The sequence below is a fragment of the Rhinolophus ferrumequinum genome, chromosome 10, assembly GCF_004115265.2.
Source record: "Rhinolophus ferrumequinum isolate MPI-CBG mRhiFer1 chromosome 10, mRhiFer1_v1.p, whole genome shotgun sequence".
NCBI lineage: Eukaryota > Metazoa > Chordata > Mammalia > Chiroptera > Rhinolophidae > Rhinolophus > Rhinolophus ferrumequinum.
This window is the reverse complement of record NC_046293.1, coordinates 6,864,262-6,890,971: the sequence shown is the minus strand read 5'-3', so window position 1 is coordinate 6,890,971 and position 26,710 is coordinate 6,864,262. Positions and strand designations below refer to the sequence as shown.

The 26,710-nt window shown below is 40.4% G+C and overlaps 1 protein-coding gene across 1 annotated transcript; it reads left to right on the top strand.

Moving 5' to 3' along the window:
* Nucleotides 1-12,557: 12,557 nt before the first annotated feature.
* Nucleotides 12,558-26,068, top strand: RBX1 (ring-box 1). The gene is made up of 5 exons (XM_033118068.1): nt 12,558-12,715; nt 14,635-14,713; nt 19,157-19,227; nt 22,231-22,316; nt 25,503-26,068. The coding sequence occupies exons 1-5, from the start codon at nt 12,638-12,640 to the stop codon at nt 25,513-25,515; spliced, it is 327 nt and encodes a 108-aa protein (XP_032973959.1). The 5' UTR covers nt 12,558-12,637; the 3' UTR covers nt 25,516-26,068.
* Nucleotides 26,069-26,710: the final 642 nt, after the last annotated feature.

Below are 26,710 nucleotides of genomic sequence, written 5' to 3'. Positions count from 1 at the left end.
TCTGTAGCAGTAGGCAACAACAAGCAGCATCCCTGCAACTGGGATTTTGCAGTGTGTGCAATACAGGTGGGCAGCTCAGGACTAAGTAGCCACAGGAAGCCGCCGCTACTGCCCTACGTGCGAATACCCAGAGGATGGGGTCTATACTCACTGTTAGTAACTCAACATTTACTGAGCTGCGACTGAGCCCAGGGCTCCGCGTACAAGGTTGAAGGGGAAATGCACAGTCCCTGCCCTCAAAAAGTTCTTAGTCTGCTAGGAGACACTGGCTTGTAAATAATTACAAAGCATATCGTGTCATAATAGAGTTACAGGGATGGCCCGAAGGAGGAAGGATGAGCTGCATTTAAGAAGGGAATGGGGGAGGGGGGCGGCTCAGGCGGTTAGAGCTCCATGCTCCTAACTCTAAAGGCTGCTGGTTCGATTCCCACATGGGCCAGTGGGCTCTCAACCACAAAGTTGCGGGTTGCAACTGCTCGAGTCCCGCAAGGGATTGTGGGCTCCGCCCCCTGCAACTAAGATTGAACAGGACAACTTGAGCTGAGCTGCCGCTGAGTTCCCGGATGGCTCAGTTGGTTGGAGCACATCCTCTCAACCACAAGGTTGCCAGTTCGATTCCTCCACAACTAAGACTGAAAGGACAACAACTTGACTTGGAAAAAAGTCCTGGAAGTACACACTGTTCCCCGATAAAGTCCTGTCCCCGCTCCCCAATAAAACCTTTAAAAAAAAAAAGGGAATCGGATTACAGGTCGAGAAGGTACCCCATGGGTTTTATGAAATTTATAAAATTGCCACATTTGGACTGCACTTTCACTTACATTATTATCTCATTTATGCTTATGATGAGCCTGCGAGGCTCGTCATTATCCTCATTTTGCAGATGAAGAAAATAGGTCCATGAGGACGTGACTCACCCCAAGTCACGTGCATATGTAGTAAGCGAGTGTAAACCCAACACTCGCCGAGCACTTACTAGGCATTCTGTGTGCATTATCTCATTTACTCTCTGCAGCAACAATTCTTATCACTCCTCATTTTATAAATGAGAAAAGCGAGACCTACAGAAGTTCAGGTAACTTGTCCAAGCCAGGATTGGAATTGAGCTACCTGAGCCTGTAACATCTCTGCCACACGATGCTGTTTCCCATCTTCCTGCAAGTAAGTATTTGGATTTTCAGTAATCCCAGCAGGCACGGTGCAGTGAGTGTCAGACTCACCCAGGGTTAGAATCTCTCCTTGGCCATTTACCAGCTATCTGACCTTAAGATAATCTACTTAACCTTCTCTTCCCTCTATTTCCCTCCCTCACAGAACAGGAATCGTATATATGTGGCCACCCCGGTTATTACGGCTCACAGCATCTCCATTTACTGTTTTATTTTGCATTTGACCCAGTTGGTAATTCATTTCTGTTGTCTGCCTGAACATAGCTATGTAAAGGCTAAGACTATCTGTCTGTACATGTCTTGCTCACCATTGTATCTCCAACCTGTAACACAGGGTCGGGGACGTAGTGGCTACCTAATAAATATTTGTTCAGTAAACAACTCATCCTGAGGTAAAGGAGTTCTCTCTCTCCTTGCTTCGTTATATAAGGCTTCTCTGGAAGGATTCTGGTAGAAGTACCCAGGTCGTGAGGTATTATGAATGACCACCCCTGGGTAATCTGGAACCATCTCCTGCTAAGGGAGGTGAGATGGTGACTGGCAGCCCTACCAGAGTCACAAATAGGGCCAGCATCACAAGAGTGGGACCTGTGCAGTCTGATGTTATCTTGAAATTCTTCATAATTTTCTAACAAGGACCCTTGCATTTCATTTTGTACAGGGCACTGCAAATTAGGCAGTGGAATGGAATGGGGTGAGGGAGGAAAGAGGGGAACAGAAGGCAACTTTTCTACCCAAACAAGGTTAGGGGATGCTGGAAAGCCCAAAATGGTGAGCACTGTTTCTATATTGAGCAAACATAGCTATGTGCCCAGCTCCTCGTGAGATAGAGTGAGCTCCTCGAGGGCACAGGTAGTACCGTCAGTGATGTCTTGCAGCTGAAAATGGTGCCTAGCCTTTTCTTTTAACTAAGCTTATTTTTTGAGATAATTGTAGATTCTACATGCAGTTGTAAGAAATAATACAAAGAGCTCCTGTGTACACTTTACCTCAGTTTTCTCCAATGCTAATATCTTGCAAACCTATAGCACAATATCACCACGAGGATATATTGGCATGGGTATGGTAAAGATCCCCACCATGGCCATCAGGGCAAGGATCCCTCCTGTGGCCCTTTTATAGCCACTCCCACTTCCTTCCCACCTCCATTCCTTAATTCCTGGCCAGCACTAATCTGTTCTCCATTTCTATAATTTCGTCATTTCAAGAATGTTAAATAGACTTATACAGTATGTAACCTTATGGACTGGCTTTTTTCACTGAGCATAATTATCTGGAGAGTCATCCAGTTGTTGAATGTATCAACAGTTCATTCATTTTATGGCCAAGTGGTATAGAGTTACCACAGTTTAACCATTCACCCATTGGAGGACATCTGGATGTTTCCAGTTTGGAGCTATCATAAATAAAGCTGCTATCATAAATAAACCCATGTATGGATTTTTATGTGAACAGAAAGAAGTCTTTATCTCTTTGGGATAAATGCTGAGCAGTGCAATTGCTGGGTTGTATGGTAGTTGTATATTTACCTTTTATTATTATTATTGGGGAATATTGGGGAACAGTGTGTTTTTCCAGGATATCAAGTCATTGTTTTTCAAATCATTGTTTTCAATCCTGTTGTGGAGGCCACAGCTCACTGGCCATGTGGGAATAGAACCGGCAACCTGTTGTTAAAAGCACTGCACTCTAACCAGTGAGCCATCCAGCTGCACCTGTATGTTTACCTATTAAAGATACTGCCAATTGTTTCCCAAGGTGGCTGTACCATTTTGCATTCCACCTGTGATGTTTGAGTGATCCAGCCTCTCTGCATTCTTGCCAACACTGGTGTTGCCACAGTTTTTTATTTTAGCCATTCCGATAGGTGTGTAGTGATATCTCACTGTGGCTTTAATTTGGATTGACCTAATGGCTAATTATGTTGAATATCTCTTCATGTGCTTATTTGCCATTTGTATATCCTCTTTGATGAAATAGCTCTTTGTCTTTTGCCCATTTTCTAATTGGATGGTTTGGTTTTTGACCGTTGACTTTTAAGAGTTCTTTCTATATTCTAGGTATTAATGCTTTGTCAGATAAGTGATTTGCAAATACTGTCTCCCACTCTGTAGCTTGTCTTTTCATCCTCTTAACAGAGTCTTTCACAGAGCAAAAGTTTTCAATTGTGATGAAGTCCAATTTATCAATTGTTCCTTTTATAAATGTTTTTGGTGTCAAGTCTATAATTCTGGCCCTGAATTCTGAAAATTTTCTCCTATGGTTTATTCTAAAAGTTTTATGTATAAGTTCACGATACATGTTAAGTTACTCGTAATTTTTGTATAAGGTGTGAGAATAGGTCAAGGGTTTTATTTGTTTGGTTTTCTTTGCCTATGGATGTCCAATTGCTTCAACACCATTTATTGACAATTCTCTTTCTTCCACTAAAGTGCTTTTGCACTTTTGTCAAAATTTAGTTGGACATATTTGGATGGGTCTTTTCCTGGGTTTTCTGTTCTGTTCCATCTATCTGTATGTATATTCCTCTACCAATACCACAGTCTTGATTACTATAGCTGTGTAATAAGTCTGGAAAGCAGGTGAAGTGACTCCTCCCATTTTATTCTTCCTTTTCAAAATTGTTTTAGTTATTTTAGTTCTTTCACCTTTCCATATACATTTTAGAATAATTTTGTCAGTAACTACAAAAGAATTTGCTGGGATTTTGATAGGAATTGTGTTAAACTGTATATCAATTTGGTGAAAACTGACATCTTTGCTATGATGAATCTTTCAATCCAGGAACACAGTATATCACTCCATTTATTTAAAAAATTTTAATTTTTCTCATCAATGTTGTGCAGTTTTATGTTTTGTTAGGTTTTGCCTGTTTAATTTTGATGATTATAAATGGCATGTTATTTTTAATTTTTATGTCCACATATTCATAGCTACTATATACAAATACAATTATTGTATGTTTATCTTGTATCCTATGAGGTTGCTAATCTTCGTACCATGTTTCCCCGAAAATAAGACCTACCCCAAAAACAAGCCCCAGTTAAGATCATCAGCCAGACGGACGTATTTGGTACATTATGGCTACGTTCCAGAAGAAGATGACATGACTGTATTTGAATAAATATAGATTGTTGAATATGAAAAAACAAGACATCCCCTGAAAATACACCCTAATGCGTCTTTTGGAGCAAAAATTAATGTAAGACCCGGTCTTATTTTCAGGAAAACACAGTATTAGTTCTAATGGTTTTTCTGAAGATTCCTTGAAATTTTCCATATAAACTATGTGTCCTCTAGAAATGGGACAGTTTTTATTTTTGTTTCTGACCTGTGTGGCTTATACTTCCTTATTTAACTGCCTAGAAGTTCTAGCGCTACATTTATTTAATAAGAGTGATAAGAGAGGCCTTCCTTGCTTTGTTCCCAATTTTAGGAGGAAAGCATTCAGTATTTCACCATTAAGTATATTAGTTGCAAGTTTTTTGTAGATGCTCTTTATCAAGTTCAGGAAGTTCTCTATTCCTATTTTCTGGGAGTTTTATCATGAATACATGTTGAATTTTGTCAAAAGATTTTTCTGTATCTGTTGATATGATCATGTGAGTTTTCTTCTTGAACCTGTTAACGTGGCAAAATCCATTGATTGATTTTAAAATATTGAGCTTTACATTCCTGGAAGAAAATACATTTGATCACGGTGAGTAATTCTTTTTATATATTGCTGGATTCTACTTGCTAACTCTTGTTAAGGATTTTTGTGTCCATATTCATGAGATATATTGGTCTGTAGTTTATATTTTTTTTTGTAACATCTTTGTCTGGTTTTGTTATCAGGGTAGAAATAGTTCCATAAAATGAATTGGAAAGTGCTCTTCTATTTTCTAGGCGATACTGGGTAGAATTGGTTTTAATTCATCTTTAAGCATTTGGTAGAATTCTCCAGTAAAACTATCTGGGCCTGGAGATTTCTTTTTTGGAAATTTTAAAATTATAAACTCACTTTCTTTAATAGTTATAGGACCATTCAGATTATCTATTTCATATTGGATGAGTTGTGGTAATTTGTCTTTTTTAAGGAAGCGGTCCATTTTGTCTAAGTTGTTAAATTTATGTGTAGAGTTTGTGGTATTTCTTTATGATCCTTTTATGTCTGCAAAGTATGTAGTGAATTGTCTGTTTCAATCCTGACATTGGTAATTTGTGTCTTCTCCATTTTTTCTTCGTTAGTCTTGCTAAAAGTATGTCAATTTTATTGATCTTTTCAAAGAACCCATTTTGTTGTTTCATTGATTTTTAAATTGTTTTTCTGTTTTCAACTTTATTGATTTCAGCTCTTTATTATTTCTTTTATTCTGCTTGCTTTGGATTTAATTGCTCTTTCTCTTCTAGGTTCGTGAAGTGGGAATTTAGATAATTCTTTTCCTCCTTTCGAATGTGTCATTTAGTGCTTTCAGCACTGTTTTAGCAAAAATTTGCCTTTCAGCACTGTTTTAGCAGTGTCCCATACATTTTGATATGTTCTGTTTTCATTTTCATTCAGTTCAATATATATATTTTTAAATTTCTTTGAAGACTTCATCTTTGACCAATTGATTATTTAAAATGTGTTGTTTAATTTCTAGGTGTATGCTAAATTTCCTGTTATCGTCCTGTTATTTACTCCCACTTTGATTTCATTGTGGTTGGAGAATGCACTGTATGATTTCAATTCTTTTAAACTTTTTACAGTTTGTTTTATGGTCCAGAATAGTGGTATATCTTAATATATGTTCCTTGGAACTTTAAATAGAATATGTGTGCTGCTGATGGAGTTGTCTAAAAATGTTCATTAAATCCCTTGGTTGATGGTGTTGTTGATTTCTTCTATATTCTTGCTGATTTTCTGTTTGGTTCTTCTATCCATTGTCATGAAAGGGGTCTTAAAGTCTCGAACTCTAATGGTGGATTTGTCTACTTCTATTTTCAAGTCTATCTGTTTTTGCTTCACATGTTTTGCAGCACAGTTTTTTGGTGCATATATATTTAGCATTGCTATATCTTCTTGGTGGATTGACTTTTTTTAGCATTATATAAATCCCCCAGTAATTTCTTTTGCTCCAAAGTCTACTTTATCTGGTATTAATACAGCTACTCCTGCTTTCCTTTGATTAATATTTTTGTGATATAATTCTTTTTCATGCTTTTACTTGCACCCTGCCTATATCATAATATTTGAAGTGAGTTTCTTGTATACAATATGTATTTGGTCATGTTTTTTAATCCACTCTGTCAATCTCTGTCTTTTAATTGGTATATTTAGACCATTTATATTTAATGTAATTGCTGATATGTTAAGGATTAAGGCTGTTGTTTTATTTTTTGTTTTCTGTTTGTTCTGTGTGTTTTTCATTTCTCTGTTTTTGTTTTCATGCCTTCTTGTGTGTTAGGTGAACATTTTTTAAAATTCCATTTTGATTTATCTATTATGTTTGTGAATGTATCTCTTTGTATATTTTTAAGTGGTTGTTCTAGGTATTACATCATGTATACATAACTGATGACAGTCAACTGGTGTCATCATTTCACCAGTTTGAGTGAAGCATAGATTATTTTCTTAGTATTTCCCCCACATTTATTACAGAATCTGATAAAACAGTGCTATAATTTTTAATTCAACTGTCAAACATGATTTAGAAAACTCAAGAGGAGAAAAAAAGCCTATTGTATTTACCATGGTTTTGTTTACTGTTTTTTCTTCTTCCTGATGTTCCAAGTTTCCTTTTTTTATTGTTTCCTTTCTGTTTAAAGAACTTCCTTTAGCCATTTTTGAGGTAGGTCTGCTAGTGACAAATTCTCTTAGTTTTCCTTTATATAAGAATGTCTTAATTGCCCCTTTACTGCTGAAGGACATTTTCACTGGATATAGAATTCTGGGTTGATGGTTTTGTTTTTTCTGCACTGAAAATATACTTTGCCACTTCTTTCTGGCCTCCATGGTTTTTAATGAGAAATCCGCTATCATTCAAATTATTTTTCTTCAGTAGGTAAGGTGTCATTTTCTCTGGCTGCTTTCAAGATTTTTTTGTTTGTCTTCAGTTTTCAGTTCGTGACATGTCTTAGCATGGATTTCTTTGGGTTTATGTTGTTTAGGATTTACTCAGTTTTTTGAATCTGCAGGTTTATGTTTCTGGCCAGATTTGAGAAGTATTCAACTATTATTTCATCAATTACCTTTTCAGTCTGACCCTCTTTTTACTTTCCTTCTGGGACTCTGATGACACAAAAGTTAGCTCTTTTGTTATAGTCCCATGGGTTCCTGAGGCTCTGGAGGTTTTTTGTTTGTTTCTGTTTTGTTTTTCAGTCTATTCTCTCTCTCTCTCTCTCTCTCTCTCTCTCTCTCTCTCTCTCTCTCTCTCTCTCTCTCTCTCGTTCAGACTGGATAATTTCTATTGCTCTATCTTCCAGTTCAGTGCTTCCCTCCCCGCCCCGTGGCTTCCATTCTACTGTTGAGCCCATCCACTGAGATATTTATTTCAGTTATTGCATTTTTCTTTCTAAAATTTCCATTTGGGTCTCCTTTATATCTTTTATTTCTTTGCTGAAGTTCTCTATTTTCTCATTTGTTTCAAGCTTATGCGTAATAGCTCATTGAAAAAAAATTATCATTGCTGCTTTGATGCCTTTGTCAGATAATTCTAACATCCCTGTCATCTTGGTATTGGCATCTATTGATAGGTTTTTTTTTTCATTCACTTTGAGATCTCAGAGTTCTTGATAAGTTGAGTGATTTTTTTTTTTTTAAAGATTTTATTGGGGAAAGGGAACAGGACTTTATTGGGGAACAGTGTGTACTTCCAGGACTTTTTCCCAAGTCAAGTTGTTGTCTTTTCAGTCTTAGTTATGGAGGGCGCAGCTCAGCTCCAGGTCCAGTTGCTGTTGCTAGTTGTAGGGGGTACAGCCCACCATCCCTTGAGGGAGTTGAACCGGCAACCTTGTGGTTGAGAGCCCACTGGCCCATGTGGGAATCGAACCGGCAGCCTTCAGAATTAGGAGCACAGAGCTCCAACCGCCTGAGCCATGGGGCCGGCCCTGATTTTTTTTTAACTTTTATTTATTTTAAGTGTGTTTCTCCAGGATCCATCAGCTCCACGTCAAGTAGTTGTTTCAATATAGTGTGGAGGGCGCAGCTCACAGTGGCCCACGTAGGAATCGAACTGGCAGCCTTGTTTTTAGGAGCACCACACTCTAACCAACCGAACTAACCGGCTACCCTGGCAGTTGTGTGATTTTCAACGAGAACTGGACATCTTTATATTACGAGACTCCAGATCTTACTTAAACCTTCTGTTTTAACTTTTTCCCACTTTGGCACTGCTCCAGCAGGGGAAGATAGAGGTAGTAGTCCAGGTTCCCGATTTAGTCCCCATTAACAGCCAAGGGTGGGAGTGCTCCTTGTTACTGCTGGGCAGGGATAGGAGTTCCAGCTTCCCACATGGTCTCTACTGACACTGCAGTGGAGGTGGCCTCATGATTGATGGGCGATGGTGAAAGTCCTAACTCTCCACTAGGTTTCTTCTAACACCACCCCAGCAAGGATGGGCAGGGGTGTCTTGTTACTGCTGGGTGGGAGTGAAAGCCTTGACCCCCTTATGTTCCCTCTTACCACAGGGGTAGGGGGGCTTATCAGCCAGAAAGGATAAAAGTTCCAACTCCCTAATTGGCTTCTACCACCCTGGCATAGGTGTTAGGGCACCTGGTTACAGATTTGTGAGCTGTATAGACTAGGATCCCCACTCAGCTTTGCTGGCATGGGTGGGAGTGGGGCCACAATTTTTCTGTGTTGTTTGGATAGAGTAGAGCAGATATTTTCTAAAAGTTTTCTGTTTGCTTGAAAAAGCAGCCTTTTGTTAGGGCTTTTTTGTTTGCACTTATTAGCATTTTGGGGATTCTAGCTTCTTCATCTCCAAGTCTGGGGGGGATGTATGAGACAATAAGAAAACCCAGGAAACTCACTACCACATCATTCCTCAAATCCTGAGCTCCCTAACTGGTCTGCCTTCTCTCCATCTCAAAGTCTTCTTATTTGTTATTGTTAAATTTTATTTTATTTTAAATATGTCCAGGGATTTCAGTTGTACTTAGAGGGAAGATAGAGAAAAGTATGTCTACTCCATCTTCCCAGAAGTGGAAGTCCTGTCTAACCCTTTTTAAAGGGCATATCTGACCATGCGACTCGCTTGGTAAAACCCTTCAATGGCTTCCTATCACTAAAACCAAAACTCTTTGCATGGATCTTTTGAACAGCCTTGCATGACCTGGCCCCTACCAGTGGTAAATGTTTAACAACCAATTCTGTGTGGTAGGAGGAACCCTGATTTGTAGTGTTTGCTGATTTCCATGGTATAAATACTACTATTATGGCCAATTTTAAGCTACCAACATGATGTTGCGGAATATGGAAGAGATGCTAACTATTGACTCTTGAATATTATTGCAGACTCATTTCACTGTTTCTCTTTATATTCCATCCATTCCAAGCTTCTTTACCAGTGCTCTATACGAGTACATACTCCAGCTTCCAGCCCCTTCTACTGTTGGCTCTACCTGGAATGCCACCTTCTCCCATATCTGTTTGTGTGAGTGCTGAGCCAACTTACATCAGCTTACAAGAGCAATTGTTAAACTTTCAGGAACTTTGAAATCTGGCTGCTTAAGATACAAATCAAGGTTTGGGTTTTTTTTAGCTGATTTTAAAACATTTACCAGCATACCACTGCTTCCACCCCTTTGTCTGGCTCATCCTTCAATCTCAAACCATTTCCTCTAAGAGGACTACCTCCTAACCCTTAGATTTGCTTTCTATTTCACAGTACCGTATACTTCCCTTTCCTAAAACTCACTGGAATTATCATTAATTGACTCACCTCTCTACTACCACACCATAAGTTGAATGATGAAATGGGGCCTTTTGCAAAAACTTAAAATATCAGATTACTTTTTATATAGACGATCATGGTGTAATTGACACACAGCAGGTTCTGCAGATATTTTAGAAATATTTGTTGAATGGACAGATGGCTGAAAGGAATAATACTAAAGTAAAATCATAACCTATTGCATTGTAAACTGAGTGAAATTATGAAGAATAAGAATCTGTATGAAACCTACAAAAAGTTTTCGTAGGCTTATGCAGCAGAATGTAGTATACAGAATGTTATGCCAATTGCCACAGCAAGGCAAATCTCCAAAAGAGATAGCAGATGAGGTTTTCAGAGCTTAATGGAACCACCCCTAAGATCATACATCTTCCCATCATAGCTATATACAAATCAGACAACTTGGAAATTGTTGCTGCTTCCTCTCTTTTATCCTTACAATCCCTTTTTCACAAAGCTTTAAAACTTTTACAATCTTTAAGATTGTCAGTTAGTCCCCTCCCATAATTTACTCCTCCAATATCTTTCCATAACATCTGCAATAAAATCCGTATCTAATCTGGCCCTGCCTGCTTGTCCAACATCTCTTACCACACTCTTCTTGCTCTAAAAGCTTCAAAATTATTCATTCAAGACATACTGAGCACCTACAATGTACCAGGCACTGTTCCAGTTTTTGTTATCAATAAACAAAACAATCAAAATCCCCTCTATTAGTAAGGACATACAAAAATAAACCCAAAAAATGAAAAAACTATGATAGAAAGTACATGTAGCATTTTTTTTTAAAGCATCGTAAAATGAATGGGTAGCAAATCATGCAAGGCCTTTTAAGCCATAGTAAGGACTTAAGCTTAAATGTCACTCCTCATAGAGGCCTAACCCCCCAATTTAATGTTGCTTCCGACTCCCATCAATCTCATAACCTTGTTTTGTCTTCTTCACAGCGCTCGATACCAGAGATTTTCTGATATATTTATTCATTGACTTGTGTATTATTTCCCTAGTAGGAATTTGACTCCTTTTATCACTGAATCTCTCCTGTTTATAACAGGACCTGGTACATACTCAATGAATTTGTTGAATGAAGCATAAATATGTCCTCAATAACTTACTATGGTTTTCTAGTATTCCTATAGGGGCCTTTAGGACACAATAAATAGGTGACAAAAATCTTAACATGGAATTAATTTAACAAAACTTGAGCTAAGAAAAACTTTGTAGGGTTCCTATAATGCTTTTAAGGTCTCAATTTTTCTCTAAGTCTGGTTAAAGCTGTAATGTTTTCACGGATTTGATATTCCTGTTTATGACTACAGCAGGGAAACAAATCGCAATTAGTCCCGTTTAGCAACGGAGTCAACACTCCATTGCGCTCCAATTTTCTTTTAAGAGAAAATATGAGATTTCAAATAAGCCAATGTAAGAGTTAAGAGTGACCTAAATTATATTTCTGCAAGAGGAGAGAAGCAAAAGGGATTATCTAGATCAGATGTCCGGTCTAGAAATGCGAAGGTAACAAAATACAGGTGCTTTGGCTGGGAAAGAATGACCGGGAAGAATAAATAGCTGAATGCCTCATACAACAAATTCAAGAAGTACTGCGACCACAGATCCAAGCACAGTGCTAGGAGCGGGGAAAAGGACCAAAATTAGGGAGGAAGGACCCCACAGTTAGATGACCAATTGGGAATGGGAAATGTGTGCTGAACTGCGTGAAGTTGAAATCGTGTACCTTAACCAAATACCATTCTGGGACGGACTGGTATTTCGGGCGGGCTGGAAATGGCACCTCCCAGGCTCCCAAGCCTCCTTCTTCCACCTATTTCAGGTGGGCAGCTGAAGGCAGGGCTGGGGAATGCCTGCACAGTTTGGCCCTGGGGAGAACATTCGGGGAGCTCCTGTCTCCCGGTCGAATCCTGATCATTTCCTGAACTGGACTCAGAAAACCAAACGGTGCCCTGGGCCCCTGATCTCCCCAGCCTCAGGCCTCCCAGGGAAGCTGTATCGCGAGCCTGTATCGTTAGCGGGTGAGGATTTGCGAACCGCCAGTGTGCGGACTCGGGTTTCCGCAGCAGGAAGGGGGGCGTCCACCCTAGCCTCTTCCCAGACTGAACGCAGTGGAAAAGCCGCCGGCATGCCAGCAGCGCGGCGGCCGGAGAGGCGGGGCGGGGCCGGGGCGGCAGGTCGCAGCCGCGGCGGAGGAAGCAGCCGCCGCCCAAGCTGAGGGAGTGTGGCCGGGGGCTTCCCAGGGGAGGGCGACGAGAGCGAGTCCTTTCGAACGTTTCCACCCGGCTCGCTCACGTCTACCCTGCCCCGCCCGGCCCCGCCCCAGCTGCTCCGACCGCCGCCTCCTCCCCCGCCGACGCAAGAGGGAGGGTGACCTGCGCCAGCGCCTTTAAGAGGCGTGGCCTCATGCTCCGCCCCCACCTGCTCCTCGCGCGCCAGTAAGGGATGGGGGGCGGGAGGAGGTGCCGGGGCGGGAGGGGGAGCGAGGCGTGCGCTGGTGCGCAGGCGCAGTGGCCGGACGACGGACCGTGTGTTTCCAAAATGGCGGCAGCGATGGATGTGGATACCCCGACCGGCACCAACAGCGGCGCGGGCAAGAAGCGCTTTGAAGTGAAAAAGGTTGGGTCTCGCCAGCGCCTTCCTCAGGGAAGCTAGAGAGGCGCGGATCTGGCTGGCAGGCCCGTGGATGACCGAGGCGCGGAGGAAAGGGCTTCATTTCAGGGCGTTCCTGGGACCGGGTACCACGAAAGGAAGCCGGAGGGCGGGTCTTAGGGTTGATCGGCATGCCTGCGGTCCACTGTCAGTGGCGCTATTGGTTTCGCTAAGAGGCTGAAGGGCCAATCACGGATGTGCTTATTGAGATACGCGGGGTTGCGACTTGGCTGCGGGAGCCAAGCGCCTGAGCTGTCACTGGAGTGGTGGAGGGGTGGGGAAGGAGAGGGTGGGGTGGGTAGAAGGCGGGGAGTCGGAGCGATGCGGTGGGTGGAGGATGGGGCAGTGCGGCGAAAGCCGGGAACCTGAGGTCCTACCGCATTGGAGGCCTCTGAGGAGATAGGCTGGTGATCTCCCTGCCCCGCCCCTCTACGAACCTCGGGGTCTCTCTCTGTGAGGGACCCAGACCCGGTCCTAGCCTAGTCGAGGCGTCCATTATCATTAACCCCCTCTGTGTCCCGAGCCCGGCCGAGTTAGTGTCTTGTTTTGAGTGTAACTCTTGGCTCTTTTGAGAGATCTGTTGATTGTCACACAAGCCGCCCCAGTCATGTGGTCATATCCAGAATCCCCCTCCAAAAAAAAAAAACAAACCAAAACACCATGTTGGAATTTGTTATAAAGAAAATGCGAGCCCAAATCTTGTTTCATTGAGTGAGGGTTAAGTACTAGTTGCGAACGACCTGCTAAAAGTGGGATAGCGAAAAATGTGGAACGTGTCTTTTTGCATGAAATGCCTTATCGTGGTTTCCTAACAGGAGGAAAGGTGTCGATTTCCACTTAAGATAAAATAAATCTGTTCAAAATGAAGATTCTGAAATAGGGGCGATGTTATTCCTAGAACATCTGGCTAAACACTGGCAATATTCCCCCTCCTAGTTGATTTTTGGTGTTTCATTGTGGGCACTGCGTGTTCAGTTACAATCAGCAGCCATATTGAATAATAATAGAAGTAGGATTTTTTTCCTCCAAGTTGAAGCTGTCTGGTAAAAAGTGCTGAAGAAGTTACTAAGACACTGAAAATTGGATTGAAAGAGATGACAGTTTGGGAAGTGGCATCAAATTAGTGGATGAAAAGGAAGTTTGTGAATATTTATAATTGCAGAAGCCAGAAGGTTGAATTACTTAAATGCCACTTTTAGATAAACTCCTACTGGAATTAACTATATATAAGAGTCTTCACATGAAAAGTTGAGCCCATCAGTTTATTTGATGGTAGGAGCTAAACAAAATTCTAGTGAATTCTAGAATTTGTTAGGAAGTAATCTTGTAAGACTTAAGTGATGACCTTGTTCTGTGTACTGACACTGGGTAATTATTTTATCCAGCTTATCCCACGATTACCCATTTTATGATCCAATCATCATCTTAGTTCATTCTGTTCCTAGGGTTCACCTCCCCACTCATGCTTGCGTTGAAGAGCAGATATTTATTTATGCAGAAATTGAGCTCTCCTGCAACTGCCAGGGAACCTGCACAATAATTTGACTCTACTCATTAAACCTGAAATGAGCACTTACAAATTATTCCTGATTTGCTTACATTGATATAGCTGACCAGATCATTTTAAGCTGTAGGAAAAAGTAAAATTAGAAGATGACACATTAATTTCTGTGTTCATGTACTCAGCTGTTTGGGAAATGGGTGAGCATATGTATAGCTTACTATTGCCATCTAATGCAATAAATAAGAAGAAAGTAATATCCAAAGACTCTTGTTTGGTGGTCCCTGTGGCCAAAGAGATGCTAACTTGCCACTGCAGCATGAAATCCTAGAGTGTGTGTATGCGTATGTGTATGACTGCATCGTGCCCCTTTTTCTTTTTGCAGTGGAATGCAGTAGCCCTGTGGGCCTGGGACATTGTGGTTGATAATTGTGCCATCTGCAGGAACCACATTATGGATCTTTGTAAGTAAATGGGGGGGGGGAGGGATAATTGAGAAGGTTACAGAGATTGTGGCTTTTCTGATGGTCACCAATGTTATTTATTCTTCACAATGAAATACAAAGCACAGTCAGAGCACTTGAGGTCTTCTGCATCTAGTCCATTGGTATGTTTGAAACAGATTAGTTTTTATGATGTACTGGAGGCATACCCATCTCTCAGAATATATCTACTCAATCTAAAGATGGCATAGTCACATTTACAGTGAATTGTGGACCCAGAGGCATTGTGGATCATTCCTTTGTATTTCCCATCTCGGACCCAAACTCAAAGGCAAAAATGGTAAACTTTGAGCTAAAATATTCTATCCGAGTTAGTTTGTGCTCAGCAAGATTTATAAAGAAAAGCCTAAGAAATAAGGATTTTGCATGTTAGCCCGATGTGTAAAAGGACATCACTGCCAACATCTAAATAGGCAATTAATTGCACTAAAATTTCATTTAAATCTCCACATACTCCGTCACACGTGGTGGTCAACACATGGTGAACTTGATAGCTATTGACAGACTTAGTATCCATATAGCAATAGGGGCAAGAAGGTTGACCACATTAGAAAAAGTTGAGATTACTTTTTCATCCAGGTATTAAAATGGTTTTCTATTGAGATCAGAAGTGGGGCAAAGAAATGTCAACTTTCTAGAATTAAAATTGTAGGCACTTAGTTTTAAATCACTCATCTACCTCTCCAGCATCATCGTGAGCCACTCTCCTGCTCAGTCTAGTAGTTAGTTGCTCTGGCTCTCCATTCTTGAAGTGTCCATGCTCTTTTTTATTCCTGTTCCTTCTGCCTGGAATATTCTCCACCTCTTGTCCCCCTATCTTGGTCTAACCCAGCACCGTCTAATCTAAATGCAAACATACGTAATTTAAAATTTACTACTACCTACATGAATAAAATAAAAAGAAACAGATGATTTGTATTTTATTTGTCCTATATCCAAAATATTTTAATTTCAACTGCAGTATTTTAAAGTGAAATATTTTACATTTTTTTGTACTAAGGCTTTGCAGTTTAAGCTACAGCACATCTCAGTTCAGACTAGCCACATACGCAGTGCGCAGTAACCACATGTGGCCAGTGGCTACTTTATTGGGCAGTGCAGAACTAACCTATAATTGGTCTTCAGATCTCACCTTGCTCAAAGATGTTTTCCCTCACCATATTTAACATCCAAACACAGGCTATGACAGTTCTGTTCACTATTCCTAAGTCATCCTTTGTAACGACCATTTAATTTCATTGGTTCTCAATCATGTCCATCTTATTTACTGCTCTATTTCCAGCATCTAGCAGAGTGTCCAGTACACTATAGGTTCTCACTAAATAGTTGCTCAGTGAGTAATAAAAACACAAAATAGGGAATAATCTGTGATCATTGCACTTTTGAAAGCACAAATCAAATGCTTTATGTCGGAAAGCCATCCTGGCAGGGGTTGGTAGCTTATTGCCTTTGGCTTCTTTTGAGTTTTGACCCTGTTTACCTTTTCGCACAACAGTCAAAGCAGATCAGCAGCTACTGTGGTGTTTAACACAGATAGAAGGAACTCATCACAGAAAAACACACGCACAGTTTTAAATGTGTTTGGGTGGGGTATTTGATTACATGCTTGCCAATTACTTTGCCTTATGTTTTCACGAGGAGTTGCACCCAGAGAAAATTTTACTTTTTTGGTGCTCTCTTCTGGAAATAGTTCATGATTTTATATAACCTTGATTTTTTTTTTTTTTTAACCTCTATATTTAAGTTGTGTGTGTCTCTGGATGGAAGAGACTGCACTTCTTAGAAACACCATGACAGACAAAGGCCACTGGTATTCTGTCTTCTCTTAGAGAGAATTGAACACTTGAGGGATCACTGTAGGCTTTCAGTTAGACACCTGCCTTATGTATTTTAAATGTCAGATGAAGAAGTAGAACATTGAACTCCTACAACAAAAAATTAAAGTATTTTCAAGTCATGTCTTTTATCCAATGAATATTTACATTCTGGGCCATTTACTAGGCATAAGATAAAACAACTGAGATCAAGTCTTTACCCTTAAGAAACATACCCTTTTGTTTAATGCAGGCACTCAAGAAAAGTCTGGTTGCCACAACTGGGCTTGTCTTCCTTTCAAAAAAGGATTATGCTTCTTGTAAAAAGACTTTATTAAAGATGAAAATAGGAATCTTGGTTTTGCAATGGTCATTTTCTAACAGATTCTGATCTGGCATTAAATGAATAATTATATACATAGCCGTAGATAAATAAGAGTGATTATAGCTGTGCCCCAGTTGGATTCTCCTACAAAGCATTCTTGGTTTTCCTTTTTTGAGTCCTAATTCATACTACATACCCTACAACAGCTTCATATTTATTTTATATTGCCCTATTTTGGGTGTTTTACAGAGATATACACTGTTAGGTGTTCTTTTTTCCATGACCTCAGGTAATCTTGTTCCAGATGAAGAGGGCATCCAGAAGGGCTGAGACCCAGCCTTTGCCCATAAGAAGTTAGTCTCTTCCTAAAGTCACAGGTCCACCAATGTTTTGAAAGTGTGAAATGTCTGCTTCTGAGATGAAGCCATTGCTTCCATGGCAGTCCTTTGGTGGTAATGCTCTTGTATTGAAATTGAAAAGTCCTCAAGCTTTATGTATCACATGAAATAAGCTCCTGCCTTTGCAGGGGTCTGGCAGGAACCTGTTAGTGCTGCTGGTCTGTCTGCCCTAGGTTGACAGTGTTCCCCTATTCCTTCTCCTGTTTCAACTAATGACTAACTGCACCAAAAGCTCGAAAACATTCTGTTTTTGAGGCCATTGAACACTCGTATATAGTAATTTTTCATGCCATTTTTATCTGGCATTCTAGATCGCAATCCTATCCCTCTTATGTACTTTGTTCTTTGTTAGGGATTTTCTGGTAAGGAATAAATACGTGTTTGGCCCCCATTTTCTGTGTTTGTAGAAGTGGTTTTTTGGTCATTATTAAATAATAATTGTGCCTCTTATTTAGCTAATTTCATAATACATAGTCCTCATCTAAGGACTTCATCTAAGTGAGAGGATCCAACTTGAAATTTTATTTTCTCTGCCACCCCTTTGAATATAGTAATGTATTCACAGCCTCAATAAATTCTTGAATATATTGCATAGACCCTAGATTCTCCACTCGTATCAAAGGAAACCCACTTATTCTCTTCGTAGCATGAATGTGGGTAGGAAAAGCAAGTTCTGGGATTTCAGATCGTTTGCCTTTCCTATTTTTAAAGGGTGGGGATAAAAACCCTTATTGTGATGCACCTCTTCCCCCAAAACCAGACATACCCATTCACATCTCAGCATCATTTTCTTACAATTGTACTATTTTCCACCTATGGAAATTTGAAATAATTGTCTCCGGTTAAATAGTCTTTCCCGAAGCTTTTTCTTCTTCATAAGGGAGATTCCATTGAGTTACCACCTTCAGAGAAAGCAAAGTATACAGTAGTAACGCTGTTCCTTGAATACTTAGCCGCAGTAGAGTAAAGCTCTACAGTAGAGTAAAGCTCTACTGCGGCTAAGTATTCAAGGAACAAGCATTAGTCAGATTTTCATTCTATTGAAGTTCCCCTCCTTTCCCCCACTCTATGAAATTGATATTGTGTACATTTTTCAGTAATTTGCTCTGTTGGTCCGGCACAATCTTTTCAGGGGCCGTAAGCATCGCTAAGCAGTGGGCCCTAAATCTCTAACCCACTGGCCTAACATTTGCTTTATTGACAGTGTTTTAAAGACTTGAGTTGTGATGTCTTCGTGCAGAGCATACTCTACAGTTTGCCACAGGCCTCTTCACCCGGTTGATATTGTTTCTGTCCCAGTTCACATGTGTCTGCCTGACCCCGTTAGACTTTGGAGCTTCACGTGGGCAAGCCTGGGGGTTCTGAGGGCCTATGAGGAAGCATTCAGTGAGAAGAGGGGAAAGATGCCACTTCTCAGAACAGTAAGAGTGAGGAGGTGGCCCTAAGAACTTGGAAATTCACCAAATTAGGAGGAATCACTTTCATTTGGACAAGTCAGGTTATGTGCAGAATTGAAAAGCGCCTTTTCCTTCATTACTGTTTTTGAGCAAGGCTAGGAAATCATTGCACAGCACACTGTTAAGTCACATCTCTGCCTTCTCTATTCTTCACCCTTTTGCACATTCATTAAAAAACAATTACAAAAAACATTTAAATTTAAATTTAAAAAAATAAAAATAAAATTTAGAAATACGCATAGACAGGTAAACAAAAAAAAATCCAAAAAAACAATTACAACTAATTAACCCCTGGAGATGATGTTCAGGTTTACACCACCACCCCCCGCCCCACCCCCCAGCAGGTCGGACTGCTAGACATTGACAGGTTGTGCTCTGGAGCGTCAGTGACCTTGTGCTTGTCCCCACAGGCATAGAATGTCAAGCTAACCAGGCATCTGCTACTTCTGAAGAGTGCACCGTGGCGTGGGGAGTCTGTAACGTAAGGAAACATCTTTCCCTATCAGCATGGCTTGTAAACATTGCTGCTTTTCCTGCTTTGCCAGTCTTGAAAATAACTAGGAAAAAAAATGACTAGCCCACTTTCTCCCTAAAGGCATACAAATAGTAAAAAAGATTTTCAGTCTTTGTACCATTCACCTGTTAGAGGGTAAAACTTATTATTGCAGAGGCAGTAGTTTGTCTTCATTACAAAGTGGGTCTACTTTTGTTAGCAGTGTTTTGGGGATTCATCTCTGGGAATTGCTTTCAAAGCGTATGGCACAGTTTGGGGCATATTCTCCTGTTGGTGGAGATCTTTATCTTCTTAACAGATGTTTTTTAAGGCTGTCTTACGGAACTAAGTTTGTTGATAAATTGAGTGTTCAAGTGCGTGCGTGTGTGTGCATGCGCATTTTAAATGTGGCAAATGTACCAAGGATTTTTTTTGTGTTGTGTGTGTGTGTTTTTTTTTTGTTTTTTTTTTTTTAACATGGCTCATGCCAGAAATGTTTGGGGCAGCATCGTTGGACTGAATGTACGGCCTTCCAGGGTGTGACAGCTGTGAAGGATAACAAACATCAAATATGTTATTTCTAGCATGTGTCAAAACTTCATCCTTATTGCCATATAGTTCCAGTCAGATGAGCTAAAATTGTCCTGTCTGGATCTCCTGTGCCAAGGAAATAGAGGACCCACAACCCCCACATGGCACAGGCCTAAGAGACTCCAAGTCAGACCACCATTTCCTGTCTGTGCGACTTACTAAGTGACTTTGGACAGGTATTTGACACTTCTCAGCCCAGGTTCCCTCATGTAAAGTAGAGCTAATGGTAGACTGCATAGAGTTTAATCAGACTGAAATGATTTTATGCTGAAAGTGCTTACAACACTTCTTGGCACATAGTAAGTGTGTTTGCTAAATAAATAGAAATACAAATTTGGGGGGTGCTGGTTACTGAAGAGATAGGACTGTCAGTACTTGAGGCTCACCCACACCTGTGGTGACCTTCTTAATTCTGTCGGCCCTGTGGGCAGTTTCACAGAAGCCTGTGTTAGCTCAGGGACAGCCTTTGTTGTTCTTGGGGGTAAAGAAATAAAAAGTATCAGGCTCTTTGCTCTCCCTGGCATTCAGGCATGTTCTAAGAACTATGTTTCTCTGGTGGAAGGAAAGGGGGTGAGCTTCCCCTAATTTGGGCTGAGGAGAGACTTCCTCAGAGAGCCTGGCATAAGGAGGAGCCGGCATGGTGTGGCAGAGCCTTTGCACTTGGTCCTGGGTTCTAGTTGTGGGTCAACTAACCAGCTCCGTGAATTAGACAGGTCACTTACCTTGTCTGGGTTTCAGTTTCCTGTCTATAAACTGAAGATGATAATATGTGTCATGCTTGCTTGCCAGGGCTGCTGTAAGGCTCAAATGATGGAACGCGTGTTAACATCATCTGTAAACAGGAGAGCACTGGCCAGGGTACTTGGAGACTGCTAAACATACCCACAATGTGTCTTAGATTATTAACAGGAAGAAAATTGGGGTCGGGAATATTCAGGAATGCTGTCACCTGCCCTGCAGCCCCTCACTCTCTCATCTTCTCAGGCAGTTGGGATGAACAAGGACCCTGTACTTCTGCAAAGTGCCTAATGGGGGAAGTGGGAGGTGGAGAAAGGTGTGTCGGATACACTTAGGTGAACCTGTCCCCATGATTGAGAAAAATGCCACCACTTCCTGCCTTTTAGAAATTTTGTGGGTTTTTTTCTTTTTCATAACAAGTTGTATGAGAGTCAACAGGAAAGGCATCTTCCAAAAGCTGTCATTCCAGGAGAATTTTCACTCCTGTCAAGTATTCGTAGTGTTCTAGCTGTGGATTCCACTCTTAATTATTGAATTCTATTTTTCTCTTTGTCAAAAGATAGTTCACAAGATAATCATCCACGCTGTGATTCTTCGTTACGTTCCATGCATGTTTGGGGAGACATAACTGACCAGATTTCAAGGCTGTTATTAAACCAAGCCTGCAAAAGCTTTCATTGTTTTTGTTGGGGTGTCAGCATTTCCCTTCTGTCCCCACCTCAGCTGACCCATTACAGATTAGATAAGGAGGAACACTTGCCACTTCTGTCTTAATACTGTGCCCACATGAGCAGGGAGAGGATGATAAATGTCCGTTGCAGAGGTGCTGTCATTAGCATCTGCATGTTATTAACACGTGCTCGAAAAAACGGCACACAGGTATTCCTTTTCCCCAGATCGGAAGCTAGCTCCTAGCTCTCTGTCAGTTACCAGTATTCCTGCTACTCTTGCCTTTTTACTTCCTGTCTTGATCATGAAATAAGCCCTTGGATGCTCATTCAGCTGCTTGTGTGCAGTTTGCTCATCATAATACTTCCTTTTACCCTAATTTTTTATCTCATTCCTTTTTAAGACAAAGTCCCTCACCCATTAAAGGCTTATTGAGTACTGAGCATCAGTGAACAAATCTGGAAATAAAGTCCTTTGAACAGAGTTGAACTGGGTGTGGCAAGGTTGGGTAAGTGCCCATCTCAGCTCTGGGTTGCTCTACTAAGGACTGAGAAGGCTCTTCTCCTGGGGCTCCCGTTCTCCAAAGGGGGTGCATCTGGAGACCAAGAATGGGGAAATTTGAAACCTGTGTGATCAAGGGCCTCCTTGCGTCTGTCCAAGGAATGTAGAAGAATCCATTTGCAGGCCAAACAGGACCAGGGGGCCATATTCCATCTTCCCTTAAGAGAAAGGGAGAGAGCTCACTGCTAGAACATACACCATTCTTCCTAATTTCCTCCTTTAGCTGTAATGACATTTCTAGTAAATGTTTCAGTGACAATATCCTTGCACCCAGCCAGGATGTATGTGTTGTGACCTTTTGCCTCTCGTTTGTAGGCCGCCATTGCTCTTCAGCCTGCTGTGTGTATCCACTCCACTGCATTGGAGATGTAGTGTCAGTAGTCACGGAGCCTACACAGAGTTATTTTTAATAATGTGTATCTTTTCTTCCAGCATGCTTTTCACTTCCACTGTATCTCTCGCTGGCTCAAAACACGGCAGGTGTGTCCACTGGACAACAGAGAGTGGGAATTCCAAAAGTAGGTGTCTGGCTGTTTTGATGTTATAAGACTGGGCTTTGTGGTCAGCATGATTCTTTGACCCACTACAGGCTGGAGGGTGCATAGTCTTACAAGGTGGAGCCGTAAGACTTGCCTAGTTTTTGGTAACTGTTAAATATTTCCAAAATCACATCCATAATAAGGCTTCAAGAGCTAAGTAATATCAGGTAACTTTGCTTTGGGCAGAATCATATCAACTTGTTTCTTTGGTTGATCTCATGCTGATTGATACAGCATTTATGGCTATCTCAACTAAGCTACTGTTATTACATCAATAAAACATGACATGGTAAAAAATTTTTAAATTCAGGTGGTCAGAAGGGTATACCACAAAAATGAGTCCCCTACCTTATTTGTCTGATCCTGGAGGTAATAACCATCAGCAAGAGCTTCTTAGCTTTCCTAGCTATCTCCATATATATACTTGTATGTCTGTGGGTGGGTATCCGTATAGAATTTTTGTCTTAACAAAAATATAGCACATAGTAACTTACCTTGCTTTTTCTTTTTTCTTCTTTTTTTTTAAAATTTTTTTTTTTTTAACCTTGCATTTTCATTTCACACACTTTGGAGATTTTCCATATCCACACACAATAAGCTACCTCCCTTCTAGTGGTTGCAGAGTATGTTTTCATGTAGATGCACCATAATTTAATCAGTCCCTGTGGATTGACATTTCAGTTTCCTGTTTTTCACTGTTAAAAACAATGTGTAGGAAGATACTTTTAATAAACAAACCTAGCCACTCAGAAAAGTTGAGGCAGAGTAATGCCAGCCATAAAAAAAATTACCGTGTTTCCCCGAAAGTCAGACCTAGCCGGACCATCAGCGCTAATGCGCATTAGCGCTGATGGTCCGGCTAGGTCTGACTTTCGGGGAAATACGGTATACCTATTCACAAAGTATTAATTGCAGAATGAAATATAGTTGTAATTAATTTATGTGAATTAGTTCAGAATAGCATTAGTTAGCTAAATTAGTATATCGTTCAGAATAACTACAACTGAAGTAGCTGAAATTTTTTTAAACATAAATAATGCCTCTCTCAAAGATGTTAATATTACAAATAGATTAGAAGCAGGTTTAAAATTCACCCAGCCTCTATACTAAAATTGCCATCACAAGATAAACCAGTTTTCTACCACAAAAACTGGCTCAGCGCTGCCAATTAATTTGAATCACCTTTTCATTTACAGAATTGTTTCATTTTATTCTGATAAAAACCCTTATTTTTAAAAAATGTGTGGGGATGAACATCCTTATTCATGACTCTTTGTGTATCTGTCCGAGTAGTATATATCTGAGGCAGTAATTAAAAGAGGAATTTCTGAGTAAGGAGTATGTATGTTTTTATTTTTAATGGTGTCAGAGTTTCCTTTCCCAAGAATATGTACTAATTTACACTCCCTCTGAACAGTGCAACAGAAAGCCCCTTTCTCCATTTCCTGCCAATGCTCTATAATCAAGCTTGTCCATCTTAGCTATTCTGATAGTTGAAAATTAGTACTTAGTGACATTTTTTGAATTTTGAGTGAGATTGGGCTACTTTTCGTATGTTTTTATGCCTCATGTTTTTCTCTGAAATGCCTTTTTTCTGTTGAATTATCGGTCATTTACTTTATCAAATTTTATATGGGGAGAGGATTTTAAAATATGAGTTTTGATTAATAGGTGATAGTTGTGAAAACAGAAACTAGGGTTCTTTAGTTTGTTAAGGGTTTAGAAATCCCTTATTGGTATAGTTATTTTGCTTTTAGACTTGATGATTTACTTAGGTAAAGCGTTTTGGAAGTCATATCAAATGCAAGTTCATTTTTAGGAAACCTGCCAAATACTCAGTATCTAACTCATACCATTGCTCTCCATTCAGCAAAGTGTATGCTGAGTAATGTGTAAGATATAAAAATGTATGAGACAGTCCTGCCCTGGCCTTGGGAAGCTTGCATTCTGCCTGGAACCATGACAGTAAAAACATGTCAAGGCAGAAGCACTTTTCTGAGTTCTCAAGAGGCCTGTATGATTTCTTCTGGGCAGGCTTTCTTTGGTCTTTGATTTAGACCAAAATTGTCCTGTGTCACCCATTCCATGTGCCCAGGGCTGAGCCTAAGAAATGGAGGTGTGAAGAATTCCTCATGTTGGGCTGATACTGCCCCTTTATCCAATCAGTGACTTTGCCAGGCAGTGGTTTTCAGTGCACCAGGAAAACAAATTCAGAAGGAACAAATTACGGTGTTCTATAATCTGATAGACAACTTCTGGGTTGCTTTCTAAACCACTAACAAAGACTAAACTTCCACCCTGTGTGGAATTTGGCACAACTTGTTTTGACAATATTCAAGTGGATTTCTTACAAAAAGTGCTCCAAGGATCTGCTAGTCCTTCAGGATGATTGAAACACTGATGTGGAGTTCTAGAACCCCAGTTTTCATCCATGCAACGGAGTGTTTTCATCAGAGGCTAACTGCCCAAAAAAGAACCAGGACAAAATATTAAGTAAGAAAATAATGAAGTATTTTGTGTTCAAGAAATCCGTTTATATGTGGAAGAAATTTCCTGACCTTGTTTATTTTTATAATCTTGTTATAGCCATATTTTGGCTTCTGGGGAAATCAGAAACCACTTGACATCCATACCTAGTTTTTCTATAGTTCTCTTTCTCTAGTGCTCAGTGTAATCAGGGCTGTCATTGGAGCTGGTGATAGATTTTTGAAATTGAAGTCTGTTCGATTACTATTCTCTGTATTTGCCCACAAACTTGCCTGAGGTGAGGTGAAAAAGGCTGCCATAGGTAGGGGAGGCCCAGAGCTCAAACTGAGCCGCTGGCTGGAGCCAGCAGGTGGAGTTCCCTTCCACAAAGCAGCAGCTCTGACTTTTCCTTGTCACCTTCCTGATACTGCTCAGGATCTGTCTCCTAAATGGAAGTGGGTACAGTTGAGCCCCAGGAAGGGACGGTTACTAAGAAGCGGGCAGTGGGTCAGCTGGTACGGAGGTGACAAGATAGAAGGGCAGAGACTAGTGTCATAACCCAGTCTTAGAGCACATTCGTGGCCATTTACATCTCTTCAAAGTTTTCATCAGATTTGCTCATATGTTTTCAGAAGGTTTTGTAGTCTCAAAACAGGCAATTATCAAGAAATTTATAAAATAATTGACTTTGTCTTTCAGGTATGGGCACTAGAAAAAGAATTCTTCCATCAAGCTCAACTGTTTTGTTTTTCACTTAGTTACTTAGTTATAAATGAGATAGAACCTTGTCTTTTCTGCTATGTCTTTTCAGTTTCCTCTTCCTGCAGTTATATTGTATTCTTCGTCAAATAAAATCTAGTTGGATTCTAGAACAGATGCTGTCTCTCGTGTATGTGAAAAAAGTGACCGCAAATAAAGGGTCCCCTCTTCCTAGGTTAGAAAGCCAGCTTGTACAAGTGAGACGGGTGTGCATTAGAGCCTGGCCAGAGCTGTCCTGTGAGCATGTGGCTTGATCACGAGGAAGCCTGTCCACAGGTTACTGATGGCAATCTTGGACAAGTCACCTTTGCACCGAATTTTCCTCCTCTGGGAAGTGGCTTCTAAGGACTGAATGGCATCATGTGGGCAAGAAAGAGGCTTTGTAAACTGAGAAACCACTGTACAAATGTTAACTTTGTGTATGACATGTTGCTTTCTCTTCTTAGTTTAGAAAAGTAAACTTGAAAAAAATCTAATAGGTAATCTTAGATTGCAAAAGAATAATTTTTGAACTCAAGTTGACGATTGGGGTCACTTAAAATCGAATTAGTAAGATAATTCAAGTTTCCTTTACCACCACCACCCACTTTTGAAATTTGTTTAAAATGTGTTGGCCATGGAAGGAATTGTCAGCTCTAGCATTAATTCAATATAGAGTCTCTAACTGAGAAGCACTGTAGTTTACTGCAGTGGTTCTCAGAGTGTAGTCTGGGGGTACCTGAAACCCTTCAGGAACTTCATGAGGTTCCTTTTCCAACTGCATGTCTGTATAAGGCCAGCTTTTCTTTATGTACTTCAATCAAAGCAACGTATTGAGCGAAGAAGCAGATGTAAGGATCCCATTGTCTTCTATTCAGTCAGATATAAAAGATGTGCAAAAATGTAAAACAGTGCCACTCATCTATTTTGTTTTGAAAAAGTTACTTGTAATAAAAATATTTATGTTAACATGTGATGGGGTTTTGTTCTTTTTAAATCTTTTATGTGTCTTGATTTTGATTTCCATTATGGTAAGTACCTACAGCTAAAACCCACACAAAAACTCTTGAGGTTTTTGATTTTTAAGATCCTACAAGGATCCTGAGACTAAAAAGTTCAAGAACCTCTAACTAAGAAATGAAGAATGTGGAACCTAATGAACCTGCCTG

What these genes read in the sequence shown, in the direction of transcription:
- RBX1 (XM_033118068.1), top strand. Translation starts at nt 12,638, where the DNA reads ATGGCGGCAGCGATGGATGTGGATACCCCGACCGGCACCAACAGCGGC. An exon ending in GAACCACATTATGGATCTTT is followed by an intron (nt 14,714 to 19,156) that starts GTAAGTAAATGG and finishes TTGTCCCCACAG; the next exon opens with GCATAGAATGTCAAGCTAAC. An exon ending in TGGCGTGGGGAGTCTGTAAC is followed by an intron (nt 19,228 to 22,230) that starts GTAAGGAAACAT and finishes CTTTTCTTCCAG; the next exon opens with CATGCTTTTCACTTCCACTG.